Below are 20,685 nucleotides of genomic sequence, written 5' to 3'. Positions count from 1 at the left end.
TGTCCCAGACACCAGTGCTGACCATGATAAATTTTTTTGAGACAGGTTTGTTCTGTCCCCCAGACTGGAGTACAGTAGCACGATCTTGACTCATTGCAACCTCCGCCTCCCAGGTTCTAGCGATTCTCCTGCCTCAGTCTCCTGAGTAGCTGGGATTACAGGTGCAGCCACCACCATGCCCAGCTAATTTTTGTATTTTTAGTGGAGATGGGGTTTCACCATGTTGGCCAGGCTGGTCTCAAACTCCTGAAGTGATCCACCAGCCTTGGCCTCCCAAAGTGCTGGCATTACAGGCGTGAGCCACTGCACCTGGCTTATAAAAATTATTTTTTATTTTTGAGATAGGCTCTCACTCTGTTGCCCAGGCTAGAGTGCAAAGCACAATCATAGCTCACTGCAGCCTCAAACTGGGGCTCAGGCTATCCTCCCACCTCAGCCTACTGTGTAGCTGGAGCCACAGGCTTGCTACAGGCATTTCTCACTTGGCCTGAGAAACATTCCTATGGGGTGCTGTCTCCTGGGCTTGGCTCTTGGTCCCTCGTGAGGCTCTGCTTCCCTGGATTGGGCACAAGCTCCTCAGTGCAGGTGGGGCAGATCCAAGGAGCAGTCCTGGGTCATGGTCTCAAATAGCTTCTCCAGCTGAGAAAATGGGACACTCCCCTCATCCCTGATGCCTCATCCCCAACATCTCGTCCTCTCTGAATTGAGCCTTGGGTCTATGGCCACATGGCAGGCAGAGACCCTGGCCCCTGCTCCCACAGATTCATTGGTAGAGGGCATGCACTATGCCCTGGGCCCTGGAGATGTGGCAGGAACTATCCAGACAGAAACATATCGTAGCACCTTGAGAGGAGGGCATGGGGTGACATTTTAGGCAAGTCTTGAAGAGGAGAAGAGTGCCAGGAGTCTACAAAGCCTCAGAGATAGGAGCCAGCATGGCAGATCAAGAACAAAAAAGGCAGTGTGGTGGGACTGGGTGGGAAGACAGGGGCAAGGGTGTGGGTTTTAGCTAAATGCAGTGGGAGCCTAGGGAAGGCCCTGGGCTCAGTCCTCCAGGCATGCCCACTCCCAAACCATGCCCACTACCCCAAGGATGGGGTTTTGCCCCCATTTTCCAGGTGGGGAGTCTGAGGCATGGCCCCAATTAGGAGCGGCACCCTTCGACTAAACCAGAGGGGCTGGGGGCTAGGTTTTCTTTCTTTCTTTTTGTTTTTGAGGCAGAGTCTTGCTCTGTTGCCCAGGCTGGAGTGCATTGGTGGGATCTTGGCTCACTGCAACCTCCACTTCCCAGGTTCAAGTGATTCTCCTGCTCAGCCTCCCGAGTAGCTAGGACTACAGGTACAAGCCACCCATGCCCTGCTAAATTTTGTATTTTTAGTAGAGATGGGGTTTTACTATGTTAGCCTGGCTGGACTCGAACTCCTGACCTCAAGTGATTCGCCTCCCAAAGTGCTGGGATTACAGGTGTGAGCCACCATGCCCGGCCCCAGGAGCCAGGTTTTCTACCTCCAGTCTGATGTGGTCCAGCCAAAACGAGGCTAGGCACTGCCCCTCTTTTAGCCTCGGTTTCCTCATCTGCAAAACTGAAGGGGACAGGGCCATACCCTATTTGGAGGGATGAAGATAGAGCTGGCACTGCATCCCCAGGGCACCAGAAAGCCATTGACACTGAGTGAGCAGGGGCTGGGCATGGGGAGACCCACCAGAGGAGGAGCTATGTGGGGTTCATATGCAGGTAGGCAGGATTAGGATTTCCTAATAGACCTAATACATTTCCCCATATACCCTAAATGGGAGCCACTCCCAGGCTCTGTGGGGTCCTCTCTCAATTTCCTCCTTACTTCTCCATCTCCTCTCCCTCTCTCCCTCCCCATTCCAGGCAAATAAGCTTACTGGCCTTACTCAAACACACTAGCTCTCCTCTTCCTGGGGAACACCTGGACTGTTTCCCTTAGCTTCGGAGTCCCTGTACTTTTTTTTTTTTTTCTGAGACAGGGTCTCACTCTGTGGTCCAGGCATGATCATAGCTCACTGCAGCCTTGAACTCCCAGGCCCAAGCGATCCTCCCACCTCACCCTCCCAAGTAGCTGAGACGCGCCACCACGCCCGGCTAATTTTTAAATTTTTTGTGCAGATGGCCATCTTGCTGTGTCACCCAGATTGGTCTTTAACTCCTGGGCTCAAGCGATTCACCCACCTCAGCTTCCCAAAGTTCTGGAATTACAGGAGTGAGCCACCACACCCCACCCAGAGTCCCTCCTTGAACACCTCCCAGCTCTTCCTGGCATTTAGCACAACTTACAAGTATTTTATTTCCATGTCATTCTTTTATTTTACTTGACTTTTCAATTGTCTCGTTTCCGACAAGGATGGGCCCAAGTCTTCGCCATGAGCTCTGGGGCCTGGCAGACAGTAGGTGCTCAAGAAATGCATGACTACATGAATGAACAGAGGAGGGAATGAGCTAGTGGGTCCAGCTGAATCATGCCCAGCCCTGCCCCGACTGACTCCCCTCACCCCCTCTTCCCGAGAGGAAAAGGACCCACAGCAGGGGAGATCTCCCCCCACCCCTGCAACCTCACTATTGCTAGATCTGGGTTCAAATCACAGCCGTGAGCCGGGTGCACTGGCTCATGCCTGTAATTCCAGCACTTTGGGGAGGTCGAGGCAGGTGGATCGCTTGAGGTCAGGAGTTTGAGACTAGCCTAGCCAACATGGTGAAACCCTGTCTCTACTAAAAATACAAAAAACTAGCCAGGCGTGGTGGCGTGCGCCTGTAGTCTCAGCTACTCAGGAGGCAGAGGCACGAGAATTGTTTGAACCGGGTAGAGGCTGCAGTGAGCCAAGATCGTGCCACTCCAGCCTGGGCAACAAAGAGAGACCCTGTTTAAAAAAACAAATCACAGCTGTGTCTTTTTTGTTTGTTTCTTGAGACGGAGTTTCGCTCTTGTTGCCCAGGGTGGAGTGCAGTGGCGCGATCTCGGCTCACTGCAACCTCCACCTCCCCGGTTCAAGCGATTCTTCTGCCTTAGCCTCTGAGTAGCTGAGATTACAGGCGCCTGCCCCGTGCCCAGCTATTTTTTTTTTTTTTTTTGTATTTCTAGGAGAGACGAGGTTTCTCTATGTTGGCCAGGCTGGTCTGGAACTCCTGCCCTCAGGTGATCTACCCGCCTTGGATTACAAGCGTTAGCCACCACGCCCGGACTTTTTCTTTTTCTTTAGAGACAGGGTGTGGGGCACAGTGGCTCACGCCTGTAATCCCAATACTTTGAGAGGCCGAGGCGGGTGGATCAGGAGGTCAGGAGTTCAAGACCAGTCTGGCCAAGATGGTGAAACCCCATCTCTACTAAAAATACAAAGATCAGCCGGGTGTTTGGGCACGTGCCTGTAGTCCCAGCTACTTGGGAGGCTAAGGCAAGAGAATCGCTTGAACCCGGGAGGAAGAGGTTGCAGTGAGCCAAGATTGTGCCACTGTACTCCAGCCTGGGCGACAGAGCGAGAGTGTCTCAAAATAAATAAATAAATAAAATAAAATAAAAAAATAAAAAAAACAAGAGATGAGGTATCAGCTGTGATGCCCAGGCTGAACTCCTGAACTCAAGTGATCTGCCCGCCTCGGACTCGCAAAGTGTTGGGGTTACAGGCGTGAGCCACCGTGCCCGGCCCTTGGCTGTGTCTTTTGGCAAGTGACATCCATGTGGGCCTCAGTTTCCTTATCTATAAACTCCTACTTTACGTGGAGACAGGCGACCCTCACCCCGCCCCTGGCTGTTCCATCCTCAAAATATGTGGACGGGGAGGCGCTGGGGTCCACTTGCTTCCCCACCCATCATCACAGCACCATCACGACCCAGAAACAACACAGCTCCTTCGAGCTGGCCCATACCGGGGAGCCCAAAAGGTCCGGGTCCGAATCCTCCCGACTCCCTTTTTGGTCTTGGAGCAATAACCTCAACATGCCTGACTAAAATAGGGTACCGCGCCCGCCTTCCCCGGACGGAGCGATCCCTTCTCCACTGGTCCGCAAATGGGGCCACCGTTAGAGCCAGGTGCGAGGAACAGCGAGTTTATTGCAGGTTCCAACCGGGAACCTGGCACCCATGGTTGGTTGGGAAGGTACGCCCTCCGCGCAGAGAGAGGTTGAGCTTGTTCCGCGCAGGCGCAATGCTTCCGTCCCCTCTGGTCTCGCCCCTCTCGAGGCCCGGGCTGGGAAATCACGGATGCGCATGCGCCTCCAGCTCTCGGACTCGCGGACGACGTGGATTCCGAACAGGGGCAACCGGGGCAACCGCGGACTTCCCGGTGGGAAGCGGCAGGGCGAAAGCGCATGCGCAGTAGCACGAGGCAGCTTCACATGTTTCCGCGAAGCTCGCCTCTTGCTCGTGCGCCGCGCTGGCCCAGTGCCCTTGGCTGCAGGAATGGCTGGAACCCCGGGTTCTAGCCAGAGTCCCCAGTGCGCAGCCAGCAGTTGCGCGCTACCTGGCCCGCCGAGGGCCTGGCGGACGGGCTGAACTGCAGCAGCTCGGCGATCAGGGCCTTGCAGCGCTCGGAGAGCTCGAGGCCTTCGGGGTAGAGCACGCCGCGCTTCTGGCGCCGGGGCAGGCCGGCAATGTCCGAGTCGTCGAAGGGCATGCACCCGGTGACCATGACGTAGAGCACGACGCCCATGCTCCACACATCATACTTCTTGGGGTCGTAGGGGATGCCCAGGAGCACCTCGGGTGACGCGTAGGCGGCTGAGCCGCAGTAGGTGGTGCTCAGATCTGGGTAGCCATGGGCCTGGCGGCCGAACCCGAAGTCGGTGAGCTTGACGCGGCGCTCGTCGGGGCTCAGCAGCACGTTTTCGCACTTGAGGTCGCGGTGCACCAGGTGGTGATCGTGCAGGTAGCGCACGGCGCCGGCGATCTGCGCGAAGAGGTCGCGCGCCTGCACTCCGGGGATGCGCCCGTTGCGCTGTACGGCTTGCAGCAGGTCGGTGGCGGCCGCTTCCATCACGATGTACAGTTTCCCGTTGCACACTTCGATGAACTCGAAGACGTGCACGATGTGCGGGTGTCGCACGCCCCGCAGGATGGACAGCTCTCGCGGCAGGAACTTGTTGACGAAGTCCGGGGGCGCTCGCCGCCGGTCCACCACCTTGATGGCCACGGTACCCTTGTACTTCTTGGATGTGGCCACCTTCACCTTGGAGTAGCTGCCCTCTCCAATTGTGCGGCCCAGCTTATAACCGAGTTCGCTCAGAAGTTTGTCTCCCGACATGGTGGCGCCTGGGGCGCACGGGGAGCAGGAGGCGGCTGCTGTTGGGGGGCGGCCGGACTCCAATCTCGGGTCTAAGCCATGGCGCTTGGCACCTACACCCCCGCACCCCCATGTGCCCACTGCCAGGCATTGGCCGCTGTTGTGCCTTTTACTGCCCCGTAACAATTTTTGCCTTGTGAAGTGACCGCGGGCGTCACTCCGCCTTAGGGTGGGGGTCTAGGACCCCGCCCCGGGGCCACCCTAGCCTCCCTGCTTTGTGACTCATAATCACCTTGAATGGTCAGTTTCTGAAGAGAGGCCACTAGCAAGGGATACCCACCACCACCAGGGAGCAGCATCCGTTCCGGGGATTGGGGTGAGTCCGAATTCGAGCAGCAGCTGCTCCCCAACATCATGTACCCAGCCTGTGACTACGTGGAGCCCTGGGCTTCCCGTAGAGTCCCTAGACGGGGCGAAAAAGGGAAAAGGGGCCTTAACTGGGGCACCTGGCTCCCTCGGGCGCTCGGAGTTTCTGACTGGCCTGCGCAGCACCCCAGAGGCAAGGTGAACGCGAGGGCCTTTAATGCAAGAACCAAGGCAATTCACACCCTGTCTGGGAGAAAGAGGGAATAAAGACTCCTCAGCTGCAGCCCGGCAGCGTATTCCGACCCAGGGTCCCGGAGCTTTCCTGCGCGGTCGGGTAGTTACACTAGTGTCCTAGGCTTCCCAGGGCTGCGGCAGGCCGTCTCGAGTGCTTCCGCCACACTCATCATGGCGGTGGCAGTATGTCACTTCCGCCCGGGACCGGAAGTGTGGAATACTGCGAGCATGGAGGTGTCGAAGGTGAGGCAGGACATGCCCCCGCCGGGGGGCTATGGGCCCATCGACTACAAACGAAACTTGCCGCGTCGAGGACTGTCGGGTCAGTATCACTCTGCGCCGGGGTCTCAGAGTGGGCACTCGGGGGTCGGGGGTGAGGTTCCGGGGACACAAGCGGGCCTGTTTCCCTGGCTATGTGACCGGAGGCTGAGCTCGGGAATCCACCATAGCTTCTGTAATAACGCCAAGTGCTGCAGTTTGTTGAGCGCTTTCCCAGCTCCGCTTCCTTCTCGTAACAGCCCAGGAAATCGGTCCCTCTAATTATTTACATTTTACAGTGGGTTAAACTGAGGCATAGTCTGCGCTGTGGCCCTCAGCCACCCTTGGATTTCTCAGATGGGGAAACTGAGGCCCAAAAGAGGCCACGGCTCCCCAAGGCAAGGCTGAGGCCGCAACCTGGAACTTGGAGGGAATTTACAAGATGTTCTATAAAGTGGTTCCCTGCAGGCAGCCCCCGCCTCCATGGTGTCCCAGGAATCCGTATTCTTAAAGTTTTCAAATTATTTTCATTATTATTATTATTATTATTATTATTATTATTTTTGAGACGGAGTCTTGCTCTGCCACCCAGGCTGGAGTGCAGTGGCCGAATCTCAGCTCACTACAAGCTCCGCCTCCCGGGTTTACGCCATTCTCCTGCCTCAGCCTCCCGAGTAGCTGGGACTACAGGCGCCCGCCTCGTCGCCTGGCTAGTTTTTTGTATTTTTAAGTAGAGACAGGGTTTCACCGTATTAGCCAGGATGGTCTCGATCTCCTGACCTCGTGATCCGCCCGTCTCGGCCTCCCAAAGTGCTGGGATTACAGGCTTGAGCCACCGCGCCTGACCCATGTATTTTTTTTTGAGACGGACTTTTGGTCTTGTTGCCCAGGCTGGAGTGCAGTGGCGCCATCTCGGCTCACCGCAACCTCCGCCTCCTGGGTTCAAGCGATTCTCTTGCCTCAGCCTCCCGAGTAGCTGGGATTACAGGCATGTGCCAACACGCCTGGCTAATTTTGTATTTTTAGTAGAGACGGGGTTTCTCCACGTTGGTCAGGGTGGTCTCGAACTCCCAACCTCAGATGATCGGCCCACCTCGGCCTCCCAAAGTGCTAGGATTACAGGCGTGAGCCACCATGCCCGTCGTAAAGTTTTCAAATGTTTTAAGTAACATGTTAAATTTTGTTATGGGGCTCAACACAGAAAAATGAAAAAGACTTAAAAAGGCGCCCATACTCAGTCCCCAGGGTTAACGGACAAATACAAACTTTTTTTTTTTTTTTTGAGACGGAGTCTCGCTCTGTCGCCCGGGCTGGAGTACAATGGCCGGATCTCAGCTCACTGCAAGCTCCGCCTCCCGGGTTTACGCCATTCTCCTGCCTCAGCCTCCCGTAAATACAAACTTTTAAACGTAATTTAAGGGTGAATACATACATTTCCTTTTTTTTTTTTTTAAGACAGGGTATGGTTCTGTTGCCCAGGCTAGAGTGATTTCTTGGCAACCTCTGCCTCCTGGGCTCAAGCCATCCTCCCACCTAAGCCTCCCAAGCAGCTGGGATTATAAGCCTGCGCCCAGCTTTCTGTATTTTCTGTAGAGATGGGGTCTTGCCATCTTGCCCAGGCTGGTCTTTAACTCCTGGGCTCAAGTGATCCAACCACCTCAGCTTTCCAAAGTTATGGGACTATAGGCATGAGCCACCGGGCTCAGCAGAATGCATGTCTCTTAACAAATTAAACTTTACATTTAAATTACATGTTATGCACATTATGCCTCAATTTTAACACATACAAAAAATGAACATAGTAATTAAAAATGTAATAATTCAGATAGTAGAAAAGTCAATGTGAGGTGAAAAGCCCTCCCTAGACGCTTCTTGGTTTTTTGTTTTGTTTTTGCTTTTGTTTTTTTTATAAGATGGAGTCTCGGTCTGTCGCCCAGGCTGGAGTGCAGTGGCGTGATCTCGGTTCACTGGAAGCTCCGCCTCCTGGGTTCATGCCTCAGCCACCCAAGTAACTGGGACTACAGGCACCCACCACCACACCCGGCTAATTTTTTGTATTTTTAGTAGAGATGGGGTTTCATCGTGTGAGCCAGGATCCGCCCTCCTTGGCCTCCCAAAGTGCTGGGATTACAGGCGTGAGCCACGGCTCCTGGCGGTTTTAAATTTTTTATTTCTGCTTTTTGTAGAGACAAGGGTGCAGCTATGTTGACCAGGCTGGTCTCAAACTCCTGGGCTCAAGTGATCTTCCAGCCTCAGCCTCCCAAAGTGCTGGAATTACTGGCATGAGCCACCGTGGCCAGCCTCCTCTTGTTTTTCTTGTATCCAAGAACTGAGATTGGCAGACTTTTTCTTTTTCTTTTTTCTTTTCTTTTTTGAGACGGAGTCTTGCTCTGTCACCCAGGCTGGAGTGCAGTGGCACAATCTCGGCTCACTGCAAGCTCCGCCTTCCAGGTTCACGCCATTCTCCTGCCCCAGCCTCCCAAGTAGCTGGGACTGTAAGCGCCTGCCTCCACGCCCGGCTAATTTTTTGCATTTTTAGTAGAGACAGGGTTTCACCATGTTAGCCAGGATGGTCTCGATCTCCTGACCTCGTGATCCACCCGCCTTGGTCTCCCAAAGTGTTGGGATTACAGGCGTGAGCCACAGCGCCCGGCCGGCAGACTTCTTCTATAAAAGGGACAGATGACGGCCGGGCGCGGTGGCTCAAGCCTGTAATCCCAGCACTTTGGGAGGCCGAGACGGGCGGATCACGAGGTCAGGAGATCGAGACCATCCTGGCTAACATGATGAAACCCCGTCTCTACTAAAAAATACAAAAAACTAGCCGGGCGACGTGGCGGGCGCCTGTAGTCCCAGCTGCTTGGGAGGCTGAGGCAGGAGAATGGCGTAAACCCAGGAGGCGGAGCTTGCAGTGAGCTGAGATCCGGCCACTGCACTCCAGCCTGGGCGGCAGAGCGAGACTCCGTCTCAAAAAAAAAAAAAAAAAAAAAAAAAAGGGACAGATGACAAGTATTTTGGGTTTGGCTGGCCAGAAAGTTTCAGTTACTGAGACAACCGTTTACAAATGGAAAGTGTTCTTAGCCTGGAGGCTATACAAAAACAGACTGCCTCTGAGCCAGGTGTCTTATGCCTATAATCCCCACTCTTCGGGAGGTTGAGGCCAGAGGATTACTTGAGCCCAGGAGTTTGCGACCAGCCTGGGCAACATAGTGAGACCCCCACCTCTACCAAAAATTAAAACAAAAATAGGCTTCAGGCTAGATCTGGCCTATTAGTCCTGTCCCAGAACGCATTGGAGGAATATAATGCATTCTGGGTTTCCTCATTTTTCTTTTTTCTTTTCTCTTCTTTTTTTATTTTTATTTTTTGAGACAGTCTCATTCTGTCACCCAGGCTAGAGTGCAGTGGCCCGATCTTGGCTCACTGCAACCTCCACCTCCTGGGTTCAAGCAATTCTCCTTTCTCAGACTCCTGAGTAGCTGGGACTACAGTTGGACACTACCACACCTGACTAATTTTTGTATTTTTAGTAGAGACGGGGTTTCATCATATTGGTCAGGCTGGTCTCGAACTCCTGACCTCAGGTGATCCACCCACCTTGGCCTCCCAAAGTGCTCATTTTGCAGGCATGACCCACCATGCCTGGTGTTTTTGTTTGTTTGTTTGTTTGTTTTGTGTGTTTTTTTTTAGACCAAGTCTTGCTCTGTTGCTCAGGCTGGAGTGCAGTGGCACGATCTCAGCTCACTGCAACCTCTGCCTTCCAGGTTCAAGCGATTCTCCTCCCTCGGCCTCCCTAGTAGCTGGGATTACAGGTGTGTGCCACCATACCTGGCTACTTTTTTTTTTTTTTTTTTTTGAGATGGAGTTTGACTCTTATTGCCCAGGCTAGAGTGCAGTTGTGCAATCTCGGCTTACCACAACCTCCCCCTTCCAGGTTTAAGCAATTCTTCTGTCTCAGCCTCCCGAGTAACTGGGATTACAGGCATGTGCCACCATGCCCAGCTAAATTTTTGTGTTTTTAGTAGAGGTGGGGTTTCTCCATGTTGGTTAGGCTGGCCTCGAACTCCAGATCTCGGGTGATGTGCCTGCCTTGGTCTCCCGAAGTGCTGAGATTACAGGTGTGAGCCACTGGGCCTGGCCTAATTTTTTTTTTTTTTTTTTTTTTGTATTTTTTAGTAGAGACAGGGTTTCGCCATGTAGGCCAGGCTGGTCTCGAACTCTTGACCTCAGGTGCTGCCCCTGCCTCAGCCCCCCAAACTGCTGGTATTACAGGCATGAGCCATTGTGCCTGGCTGAGTCTCCTTCTTCTCAGGTGTAACCCGGGCTACCCCACCCCTTCAGGTGTGCAGCACAAGATTTCTTTCCAAATGTGCACCTGTGTGACCTGCAGCCAGACCAGGCCACAGAAAGACCCCAGCCCTGGAGGCTCCCTGAGCTCCCCACTTCCAGCATCTCATTTTTGTATAAATACCTTGGTCCTCTCCCAGTTCACCACAGAGCAGTGGCCCCCCTGTGCCAGACAGTGCCGTAAATACCACTCCCTGGGGTTGTGTCTCCTTTTTTTTTTTTTTTTTTTTTTTTTTTTTTTTGAGATGGAGTCTTGCTCTGCCACCCAGGCTGGAGTGCAGTGGCCGGATCTCAGCTCACTGCAAGCTCCACCTCCTGGGTTCACGCCATTCTCCTGCCTCAGCCTCCGAGTAGCTGGGACTACAGGCGCCCGCCACCACGCCCGGCTAGTTTTTTGTATTTTTTTAAGTAGAGACGGGGTTTCACCGTATTAGCCAGGATGGTATCGATCTCCTGACCTCGTGATCCGCCCGTCTCGGCCTCCCAAAGTGCTGGGATTACAGGCTTGAGCCACCGCGCCCGGCCTGTGTCTCCTAATGGTGTGGACTTTTGTTACAGCACATACACCCCCATCCCAGCCTTTCTCGGCAGAGGAGTGAGAAGGATACCCCTGTGCTGGTGTGCTCTTTGTTTATGGCCCTGCTTTTATTGTTGAGTGAGCACATGGTGCCGGGCCCTGTCCCCAAGCCCTCACAGCTGAGCTGAAGAGATGCAACACATCATGCCAGGATTTCTAGTTGTTGGTGAGGCCTGGGATAACCTGGGCCCACTTAAGCCAGGATGTGCCAGGAGGACCTCTCTGAGAAGAAGTCTGCTCTGCAGAAAAAGAGCTAGTACACAGGCCCCTCCTTATCTCCCTCCTCTGTGCTCCTCCCCTGCCTCTCCTGAGCCATGGTCCACAGTGGCCCTCCCACCGGACCTACCTTCTCTGCTCCTGTCCAAGGCCTGGTGACCCCAAGCCTGGCACCCACTCCCCTCTGTCTGCCTGGGTCAGCCATTCACTCACTGCCAGCATCCCAGGACGTGATGGGCTGGCTCAGGCAGCTTTTTGTTATTTATTATTATTATTTTTGAGACGGAGTCTCTCTCTGTCACCCAGGCTGGAGTGCAGTGGTGCGATCTCGGCTCACTGCAAGCTCCACCTCCTGGGTTCACGCCATTCTCCTGCCTCAGCCTCCCGAGTAGCTGGGACTACAGGCGCCCGCCACCACGCCCGGCTAGTTTTTTGTATTTTTTAGTAGAGACGGGGTTTCACTGTGTTAGCCAGGATGGTCTCAATTTCCTGACCTCGTGATCCACCTGCCTCAGCCTCCCAAAGTGCTGGGATTACAGGTGTGAGCCACCACGCCCGGCTGGGTCAGGCCCCTTTTAATCCATGTCGCTCCTGAAATGTCTCCATCCCACCTCCTCCACAATCTCCCACACCCAGTTCTCCTGTCCCCACTCTCTCCTGAGCCTAGCAGGCAGCCCTTTCCTTTTCATCTTGTGTCTTTAATATATTTATTGAGGTTCCCATACCATACCATACAACTCGCCCATTTAAAGTCTGTCCAATGTAATGGCTGGGAATGGTGGCTCACGCCTGTAATCTCAGCCCTTTGAGGACCTGAGCTCAGGAGTTGGAGACCAACCTGGCCAACATGGCAAAACCCTGTCTCTACTAAAAATACAAAAGTTAGTCGGGCATGGTGGTGCACACCTGTAATCCCAGCTATTTGGGAGGCTGAGGCAGGAAAATTGCTTGAACCTGGGAGGCGGAGGTTGCAGTGAGCCAAGATCTTGCCTCTGCACTCCAGCCTGGGCAACAGAGCGAGACTTCATCTTAATAAAAATAATAATAATAATAATAATAAGGTGTGCCCAGTATAATGATTTTTTAGTATATTCACAGAGTTGTGTGGCCATTGCCATGATCAGAATTTAGACCACTTTCATCACCCAAAAGAAACTCCGTCTTCCCTATTAGCAGTCATCCCACCCCTGGCAAACACTAATCTGCTTCCTTTCTCTCTGGATTTGCCTGTTCTGGGCATTTCATATCAATGGAGTCATAGACTCTGTGGCCTTTTGTCTCTGGCTAATTAATATCCCTTGTGTGGATGTACCAAGTGTTGTGTTTTCATTCGTTTTTTGATGGGCACTTGGGTCATCTGCCTACTCTTCAGCTGCTATGAATAATGTGAGTACTACTGCCATGAGGATTTACGCTGTACAGGTGTTTGTATGGATATAGATTTTCATTTCTCCCATGTGAACTTTCCCTAAAGAGACAAACCGCTGGATCTTATGGTAACTTCGTGTTTAACATTTTGAGGAACTGCCAAATTGTTTTCCAAATTGACTACACCATTTTGTGTTTCCACCTGCAATGTATGAGAGTCCCAATTTCTCCACATCTCAACAACACTGATTATTTTCCATTTTTTTGATCATAGCCACTGTCCTAGTGCATGTGAAATGGTATTTCATTATGGTGGAGTTTTTTAGAAATTCTTTTTGGGGTTTTTTTGCTCAGTTTTCTGGGCATTGATCATTGATTTGCATTTCACTGCTGGCTGATGATGTCGAACATCTTATCATGTGTTTCATTATATTTATTTTTTATTATTTTTTTCAAGAGATGGAGTCTCAATGTTGCCCAGGCTGGTGTTGAACTCCGGGCTCAAGCCGTCCTCCCGCCTCAGCCTCCCAAAGTGCTGAGATTCTAGGAGTGAACCACCACCTTTGCATGTGTTTATTGGCCATTTGTATGTCTGTCTTGGAGAAATGTCTATTCAAATCCTTTATATATTTTTAATAGGGTTTTGTTTTGTTTTTGTTTTTGTTTTCTTTTTTTTTTTTTTTGAGACGGAGTCTCGCTCTGTCACCCGGGCTGGAGTGCAGTGGCCGGATCTCAGCTCACTGCAAGCTCCGCCTCCCGGGTTTATGCCATTCTCCTGCCTCAGCCTCCCGTAGCTGGGACTACAGGCGCCCGCCACCTCGCCCAGCTAGTTTTTTGTATTTTTTAGTAGAGACGGGGTTTCACCGTGTTAGCCAGGATGGTCTCGATCTCCTGACCTCGTGATCCGCCCGTCTCGGCCTCCCAAAGTGCTGGGATTACAGGCTTGAGCCACCACGCCCGACCTTGTTTTTTTTTTCTACAGGCACCTGCCACCGTGCCTGGCTAATGCCTGGCTTAGTAGGGTTTTTTAAATTATGGAGTTATTGAGTTGTAAGAGTGTGTGTATATATGTTGTCTTTTCAGCTAATTGACAGTTGCATTTACAGCATAAAAGTTTTTAATTTCATTGAAGTCTGGGCCGGGCACGGTGGCTCACGCCGGTAATCCCAGCACTTTGGGAGGCTGAGGCAGACAGATCACTTGAGGTCAGGAGTTTGAGACCAGCCTGGCCAATGTGGCAAAACCCCGTCTCTACTAAAAATACAAAAATTAGCCGGGGGTGGTGGCTCGCGCCTGTAGTCCCAGCTACTTGGGATGCTGAGGCAGAACAATCACTTGAACCCAGGAGGCGGAGGTTGCAGGGAGCTGAGATCACGCCAGTGCACTCCAGCCTGGGCAACAGAGTGAGACTCGGTCTCAAAAATATATGTATAATAATAATTTCAATGAAGTCCAATTTATGTATTTTTCCTTTTGTCACTTGTGCTTCTGGTGTCATGTCTAAGAAACCTAGTTTGAGGTCACAGAGACTGACTTTTACATTTTCTTCTAAGAGTATATAGTTTTAGCTCTTACGCTTAGGTCTTTGATCCTTTTGAGTTAATTTTTGTGGATGGGATAAGGAAGGAGTGCATCCTCATTCTTTAGCATGTGGCCGTCTGGTTATCCCATTTGTTGAAAAGACTGTTTTCTCCCCCATTGAATTATCTTGGCACCTTTGTCCAAAATCAATTGACCATAAATGTGAGGGTTTATTTCTGGACTCTCAGTTCTGTTCCATTGATGAACATCTCTGTCCTATGCCAGTGCCACACTGTCTTGTACACACAGCTGTGGGATAAGTTTTGAGATAGTATAGTGTGAGTCTTCCAACTTTGTTCTTTTTCAAAATTGTTTTGGCTATTCTGGTCCCTTGCATTTCCATATGAATTTCCCAACCTGCTTGTCAGTTTCTGCAATAGGAAAAGAAATGGTTGGCATTCTGATGGGGATTGCATTTCGAATCTGTATCAGTTTGGACAGCATTGCCATCTGCACAGTGCTAAGTGCTCCAATTCTTGAACACAGGATGTGTTTTTATTTATTTTGGTCTTCTCTAAGAATGGCCAAGGCCGGGTGCAGTGGCTCATACTGGTAGTCCCAACACTCTGGGAGGCTGAGGTGGGAGGATTGCTTGAGGCCAAGAGTTCAAGACCAGCCTGGGCAACATAGCAAGACCCTGTTTCTATGAAAAAATATATGTTTTTCCTTTTTTGTTTTTTTGTTTTTTGAGACAGAGTTTTCTCTGTCACCTAGGCTGGAGTACAGTGGTGCCATCTCAGCCTACTGCAGCCTTGACTTCTTGGGCTTAAGTGATACTCCCGCCTCAGCTACTGAAGTAGGTGGGACCACAGATATGTGCCACCACATCTAGCTAATTTAAAAATATGTATTTTGGGCCAGGCATGGTGGCTCAAACCTGTAATCCTAGCACTTTGGGAGGCCAAGGCAGGTGGATTACATGAGGTCAGGAGTTTAAGACCAGCCTGGCCAACATGGTAAAACCCCGTCTTTACCAAAAAATATAAAAATTTTATGCCGGGCGCAGTGGCTCAAGCCTGTAATCCCAGCACTTTGGGAGGCCGAGACGGGCGGATCACGAGGTCAGGAGATCGAGACCATCCTGGCTGACACGGTGAAACCCCGTCTCTACTAAAAATACAAAAAACTAGCCAGGCGAGGTGGCGGGCACCTGTAGTCCCAGCTACTCCGGAGGCTGAGGCAGGAGAATGGCATAAACCCGGGAGGCGGAGCTTGCAGTGAGCTGAGATCCGGCCACTGCACTCCAGCCTGGGCGAAAGAGCAAGACTCCGTCTCAAAAAAAAAAAAAAAAAAAAAAAATTTAGCTGGGCACGGTGGTGCGCATCTGTAATTCCAGCTATTCAGGAGACTGAGGCAGGAGAATCACTTGAACCTGGGAGGCGGAGGTTGCAGAGAGCTGAGATCGCACCACTGCACTCTAGCCTGGGCTACAGAGCGAGACTTTGTCTCAAAAAATAAAATAAAGTATATATTTTATAAATGTTTCACTATGTTTCACAGGCTAGTTGCAAACTCTAGTCAAGCAATCCTCTCGCCTCAGCCTCCCAAAATGCTGGGATTACAAGCATGAGCTGCTGCACCCAGGTGAAAAAATTTGATCCCACCACTGCACTCCAGCCTGGACAACAGAGAGAGGCCCGGTCTCCAAAACCAAAAAGAAAAAGAATGGTCTGCACACCCTTTTGTGCGTGCCCTTCACCGTGTTCCCCACCAGACTAGCAGTTCCTGAGACATAGACTCTGAGGCCTGGGGCCTTGGCCCCTCTGTGGTCAGTGAGGAGGAAGAGCCCTGCACAGGCTGCATGCAAATACAAGAGGTCCTGCATTGTTTCTGTCATCTCATACATCTCTGTGCTATGCCAGTGCCACACTGTCTTGTACACACAGCTGCGGCATAAGTTTTGGAATTTATTTCTTTTTTGGAATTTATCTTACAGATGGACCTGCATTTGAGTGCGCAGGTGTGAGGGTGCAGGTTTTCCCCAAGGGTCCATTTTCTGCACCAGAAGGCTTAGGGCAGCCCAGGTCTGTCGCCTGGGTTCTCTGTAGCCGTTGAAAAGAACAAGATGGCCGGGCGCGGCGGCTCACGCCTGTAATCCCAGCACTTTGGGAGGCTGAGGCGGGTGGATCATGAGGTCAGGAGATCGAGACCATCCTAGCTAACACGGTGAAATCCCTTCTCTACTAAATATACAAAAAATTAGCCGGGCAAGGTGATGGGCGCCTGTAGTCCCAGCTACTCGGGAGGCTGAGGCAGGAGAATGACGTGAACCCGGGAGGCGGAGGTTGCAGTGAGCCGAGATCGCGCCACGGCACTCCAGCCTGGGCCACAGAGCCAGACTCCATCTCAAAAAAAAAAAAAAAAAAAAGAAAAGAAAAGAATAAGATATGCCGGTACAGTACTCACGCCTGTAATCACAGCACTTTGGGAGGCCAAGGCAGATGGATCACAAGAGGTCAGGAGTTCGAGACCAGCCTGGCCAATACGGTGAAACCCCGTCTCTACTAAAAATACAAAAATTAGCCAGGCGTAGCGGTGGGCGCCTGTAGTCCCAGCTATTCAGGAGGCTGAGGCGGAAGAATCGCTTGAACCCAAGAGGCAGAGGTTGCAGTGAGCCAAGATCATGCCACTGCACTCCAGCCTGGGTGACAGAGTGAGACTCCGTCTCAAAAATAAATATATTTTAAAAAAAGAAAAGAACAAGATATTGCCAGCTTAGGTGACATAGCGAGACCTCATCTCTACAAAAATTAGTTAGCTGAACATGGTGGCACACACCTGGGGTCCCAGTTACTTGGGAGGGTACTCCAACTCACTTGAGTCCAGGAGTTGGAGACTGCATTGAGCCATGATCGCGCCCCTGGGCTCCAGCCTGGGTAACAGAGTGAGACTTTGTTTCAAAACTAAAAACCAAAACAAAAAAACAGAATAAGGCAGCTGATAAAACCTCCCAGGTGCTGGACAGGAGACTGAGAGCTGGGAGGTGGCCCTGAGCACCCCGGGCCTCTCCAGAGACGTGCCTCTGAGCCCAACACACCCTCATTACCTGTAGCATGGAAATGTCTTACCCCTGACTTAGGCTTCTGACAGGTTAAATAACCAGGTGCAAACTTGGGCCAGTTTCTCATTATCTCTGGGTCTAGCAGAGGTGGCTCACAAGCTCCATGCTGGAGCAGAGCTGAAAGCAGAAGTACAGGACAGGCGCAGAGTAGCCCCAGCAGGCGTAGAGCAGGGCCCAGTGTCCTGGAGGCCTGGAGATGGCCTTGCCTTCCACCTGCTGGTCATTTCCTGAGTGTTGACTGGAGCCCGGCCTGCCTGAGCTTGTCATTCGTCCCAGCAAGCATGAAGCCTCTCCAGAGAAGAGACTGGGGCTGGAAGGATCTGGAGGGTGCAGGGTGAGCCTGGGAGCCAGACCCCAGGCAACCCAGGCCTCCCTGAAGACCCCAGTGGGCCCCCAGCCTGTCAGTCAGGATTAGAGCAAGGCCCCACTGGTGCTCAGTAAATATTCATGATGGCCTCTGTCCTCCCTGGGGTGCAGGGCAGGGGGCTTGACCCTGCAGAGCCAAGAGGTAGCAATGGCCACCCCTAGGGCCCAGGGGGTGGCTGGGCAGCCCCCACAGGGCACTGCCTGTCCCTGGCAGCTGTGGGCAGCCCCCGCAGGGCAGCACGCAGAACTGTGGCCCAGGTGGCCGGGAGCCACCATGGACACTGTCAGAGCCACCCTCCTATTTGGGGGCCAGCCTGCTGCCCAGGGTCCAAACAGCCTTCTAGAAGATGATGGAGCCGGGGCCCCCCAGCAACCACCATCTAGACCCTCAGGCCTCCTGAGGTCGATGCCCAGCGTGTACCTTTCAGAAAACCCCTGGCACGGGGGCAGAGGTGTCACAGTCCAGGCAGCCTCACTCCTGAGAAAAAAAGCTGCCGGTGTCCCCTGACTACAGAGTGGACAGCGCCTGGAACAGCCACAACAGCCGCTGGGAGCTGTGGAGGAGGGTGTCTGTGTGGGGGCTGGCCCGCTGGGAGCTGTGGAGGAGGGTGTCTGTGTGGGGGCTGGCCCGCTGGGAGCTGTGGAGGAGGGTGTCTGTGTGGGGGCTGGCCCGCTGGGAGCTGTGGAGGAGGGTGTCTGTGTGGGGGCTGGTCCGCTGGGAGCTGTGGAGGAGGGTGTCTGTGTGGGGGCTGGCCCGCTGAGCAGCGCCTCTCTCCACAGGCTACAGCTTGCTGGCCTTAGGCATTGGAACCCTGCTGTACGGGCAGTGGAGCATGATGAAGTGGAACCGTGAGCGCAGGTAAGGCCCCCGGTGGGCATTGTCTGAAAGTCCTCCTGGCCAGTTGTCAGGATCCTGTAGCATTCCACTGTTGCCTGTGCTGGCGAGGGATGAACTGGCCCCTTGAACTTGGCTGTGCAATCCCAGGCCCCAAAAAGTGCAGATCCAGCACTTCCATTTCTAGGCTCTGTCCTCGAGATGTCTCCATGCCTGTAATCCCAGCACTTTGGGAGACCAAGGTTGGAGCATTGCTCGAGCCCAAGAGTTCAAGACCAGCCTGGGGAACAGAGCGAAACCCTGTCCGCCCGCCCTATGCAAAAAAATATGTCTAGTGAGGAGGGCTGGGACCCATGGATCCAGGTTAGGACAGGGTATGAGTGGGGGGCCTGCCTTGGGCCTTCTAAGCAGAATTTTGTCAGAGGTGACCAGGCTCAAACTAGACCACACCAGGCAGTGACCACACAGGGCCAGATGAACTAGGGCCGGGCGCCCCCCCTCCCTGTGTCACAGGCTGGGCGCTGCTTCCCCATACCCCCCTCCACCCGACACAGGCCAGGCAGGGCTGGAAGATGGGGGTCATTGCAGGGAACTTGGAAGCTGCCAGAAAGCAGGGAGAAGAAAGGATTGTGGTCCCGCCTGCCCCAACCTCACACACTGTGATTATTTTGAGATGAAGGGTACGTGGTTTTGTGAGGCCCAGAGCCCCGTGATGAAGTCACCCCCCCTTCATCGCGATCATCAGGCAGAGTTATTTTTAGGATAAAAAAAAAGTTTTTAATTGAAAAGAAAGTAGAAAGCCAGCAGTCTTGTGGGCAGTCACTCGTGCAGCTACCTGCACGTGCCCTCCTCTCAGGCTCCTGGTGGGCTCTGCCCATGACCCTCACCCTGCTCGCTGCCTGCCCCCTGCCCCGCCCCGCCCCCAGCTATTCCCCCAGCTCCCCATTCCCTGCCTCTTCCCCCAGCAGCACTCTGACCCCTGAGGCTGGTGCTGCCTATGCTCCTCTGACCCAGCCTGGTCTGACCTGAGTGTGGGTTTCGGGCTTTCACAGGCGCCTACAGATCGAGGACTTCGAGGCCCGCATCGCGCTGATGCCACTGTTCCAGGCAGAAACTGACCGGAGGTAGCACTACTGGGGCCAAGGTCGGGAGGTCACTGGCCTGAAGGCCTCAGGCTGCAGGGCCTGACCTGCATCCCCGAAGGTGGCCAGAATGCCCGTGGGGGCCATTGCCATGTACCGTCAGCTGCATCCTCAGAGAGGCGTGGAGACTTAGTGAAGACCCAAGGGGGTCAACCGGAAGGCTTCCTGGAGGAGGAGGCAGCACTGGGGCTGGGGCAGGAGAAAAGCTAGGAGTTTGCCGGGGGAAAGGGAGACAGGGTTGGAGGGTGGCTTGAAGGGGTGCTGGCAGGGGCCCCTCAGGGCACTGAGGCCCCACCCCCACCATCGGCCCCATCCCCACAGGACCTTGCAGATGCTTCGGGAGAACCTAGAGGAGGAGGCCGTCATCATGAAGGACGTGCCCGACTGGAAGGTGGGTCCCCGGCTGGGAGGGCAGGGGTGCCAGCCACGGCAGAGACAGGGCCTGGGGTTGGGGAGCTCTCACAGCTTTCTGTAGAAACCCCAGGACCAAGGGGGTGGTGGGTGCTGGGTCCCAGGAAGGAAGGCTATAGCGCCTGGCCATGCATAGGGGCCACTGGTCCTGGGGGATGGGTCCCAGCAGGCTGTATGTGGGTGGCTGTGCCTCTACCCATACCCCACTGTCCCCACAGGTGGGAGAGTCTGTGTTCAACACAACCCGCTGGGTGCCCCCCTTGATCGGGGAGCTGTATGGGCTGCGCACCATGGAGGAGGCTCTCCATGCCAGCCACAGCTTCATGTGGTATGCATAGGCCCTGTGCCCTCCAGCCACCTGGATCCCTGCCCCTCCCCACTGGGATGAAATAAATGCTCTGCAGACCTGGCCTGCTTGTTTTCCTGGGGACTGGGGGAGAGGAGAGGGCCCAGCTAGGCACCACCGGATCACATGTAGCATGGGGACGAAGCAGATGTGATACAGAGTGACCTCATAACACACCTAGGGGCTGCCCCTGGATCCACCGCCAGCCTTCTCTCTGCCTCTGATATACCTGGACTCTCCTGCCTCCCTGTTGAAAACCTGCCTGTCAGCAGCCCGCTCACCCCTCCAGGCTGGGGGCCCCTGGGTCAGCTGTGGGTCAGACCTTCTCCACGGAGGTCT

General features: G+C 53.4%; 2 protein-coding genes across 3 annotated transcripts; one reads left to right on the top strand and one right to left on the bottom strand.

Annotated features, from left to right (window-relative positions):
* Window positions 1–4,053: 4,053 nt before the first annotated feature.
* TSSK6 (testis specific serine kinase 6) lies at window positions 4,054–5,511 on the bottom strand. Its single transcript, XM_033200398.1, has one exon. It carries the CDS (start codon window positions 5,257–5,259, stop codon window positions 4,438–4,440), a length of 822 nt encoding a protein of 273 aa, XP_033056289.1. The 5' UTR covers window positions 5,260–5,511; the 3' UTR covers window positions 4,054–4,437.
* Window positions 5,512–5,595: 84 nt separating this feature from the next.
* On the top strand, window positions 5,596–20,410 carry NDUFA13 (NADH:ubiquinone oxidoreductase subunit A13). 2 transcript variants are annotated; one of them, XM_033200401.1, is made up of 5 exons: window positions 5,596–6,160; window positions 18,393–18,471; window positions 19,500–19,571; window positions 19,911–19,980; window positions 20,219–20,410. In XM_033200401.1, exons 1-5 carry the CDS (start codon window positions 6,010–6,012, stop codon window positions 20,336–20,338), a joined length of 492 nt encoding a protein of 163 aa, XP_033056292.1. In that variant the 5' UTR covers window positions 5,596–6,009; the 3' UTR covers window positions 20,339–20,410. The 2 variants fall into 2 exon arrangements, with proteins under 2 accessions (XP_033056292.1, XP_033056293.1); XM_033200402.1 differs by lacking the exon at window positions 19,500–19,571 and having other exon boundaries at window positions 5,973–6,160.
* Window positions 20,411–20,685: the final 275 nt, after the last annotated feature.

This window comes from Trachypithecus francoisi, unplaced genomic scaffold (assembly GCF_009764315.1).
Source record: "Trachypithecus francoisi isolate TF-2019V2 unplaced genomic scaffold, Tfra_2.0 Lachesis_group5, whole genome shotgun sequence".
In the NCBI taxonomy this organism is placed as follows: Eukaryota; Metazoa; Chordata; class Mammalia; order Primates; family Cercopithecidae; genus Trachypithecus; species Trachypithecus francoisi.
This window is presented reverse-complemented; position numbering and strand designations above follow the sequence as displayed.

Coding starts and splice junctions, on each gene's coding strand:
- TSSK6 (XM_033200398.1), bottom strand. CDS start 5,259: ATGTCGGGAGACAAACTTCTGAGCGAACTCGGTTATAAGCTGGGCCGC.
- NDUFA13 (XM_033200401.1), top strand. CDS start 6,010: ATGGCGGTGGCAGTATGTCACTTCCGCCCGGGACCGGAAGTGTGGAAT. Junction 19,572..19,910: donor CAGGCAGAAACTGACCGGAG/GTAGCACTACTG, acceptor CCATCCCCACAG/GACCTTGCAGATGCTTCGGG. Junction 19,981..20,218: donor AGGACGTGCCCGACTGGAAG/GTGGGTCCCCGG, acceptor CTGTCCCCACAG/GTGGGAGAGTCTGTGTTCAA.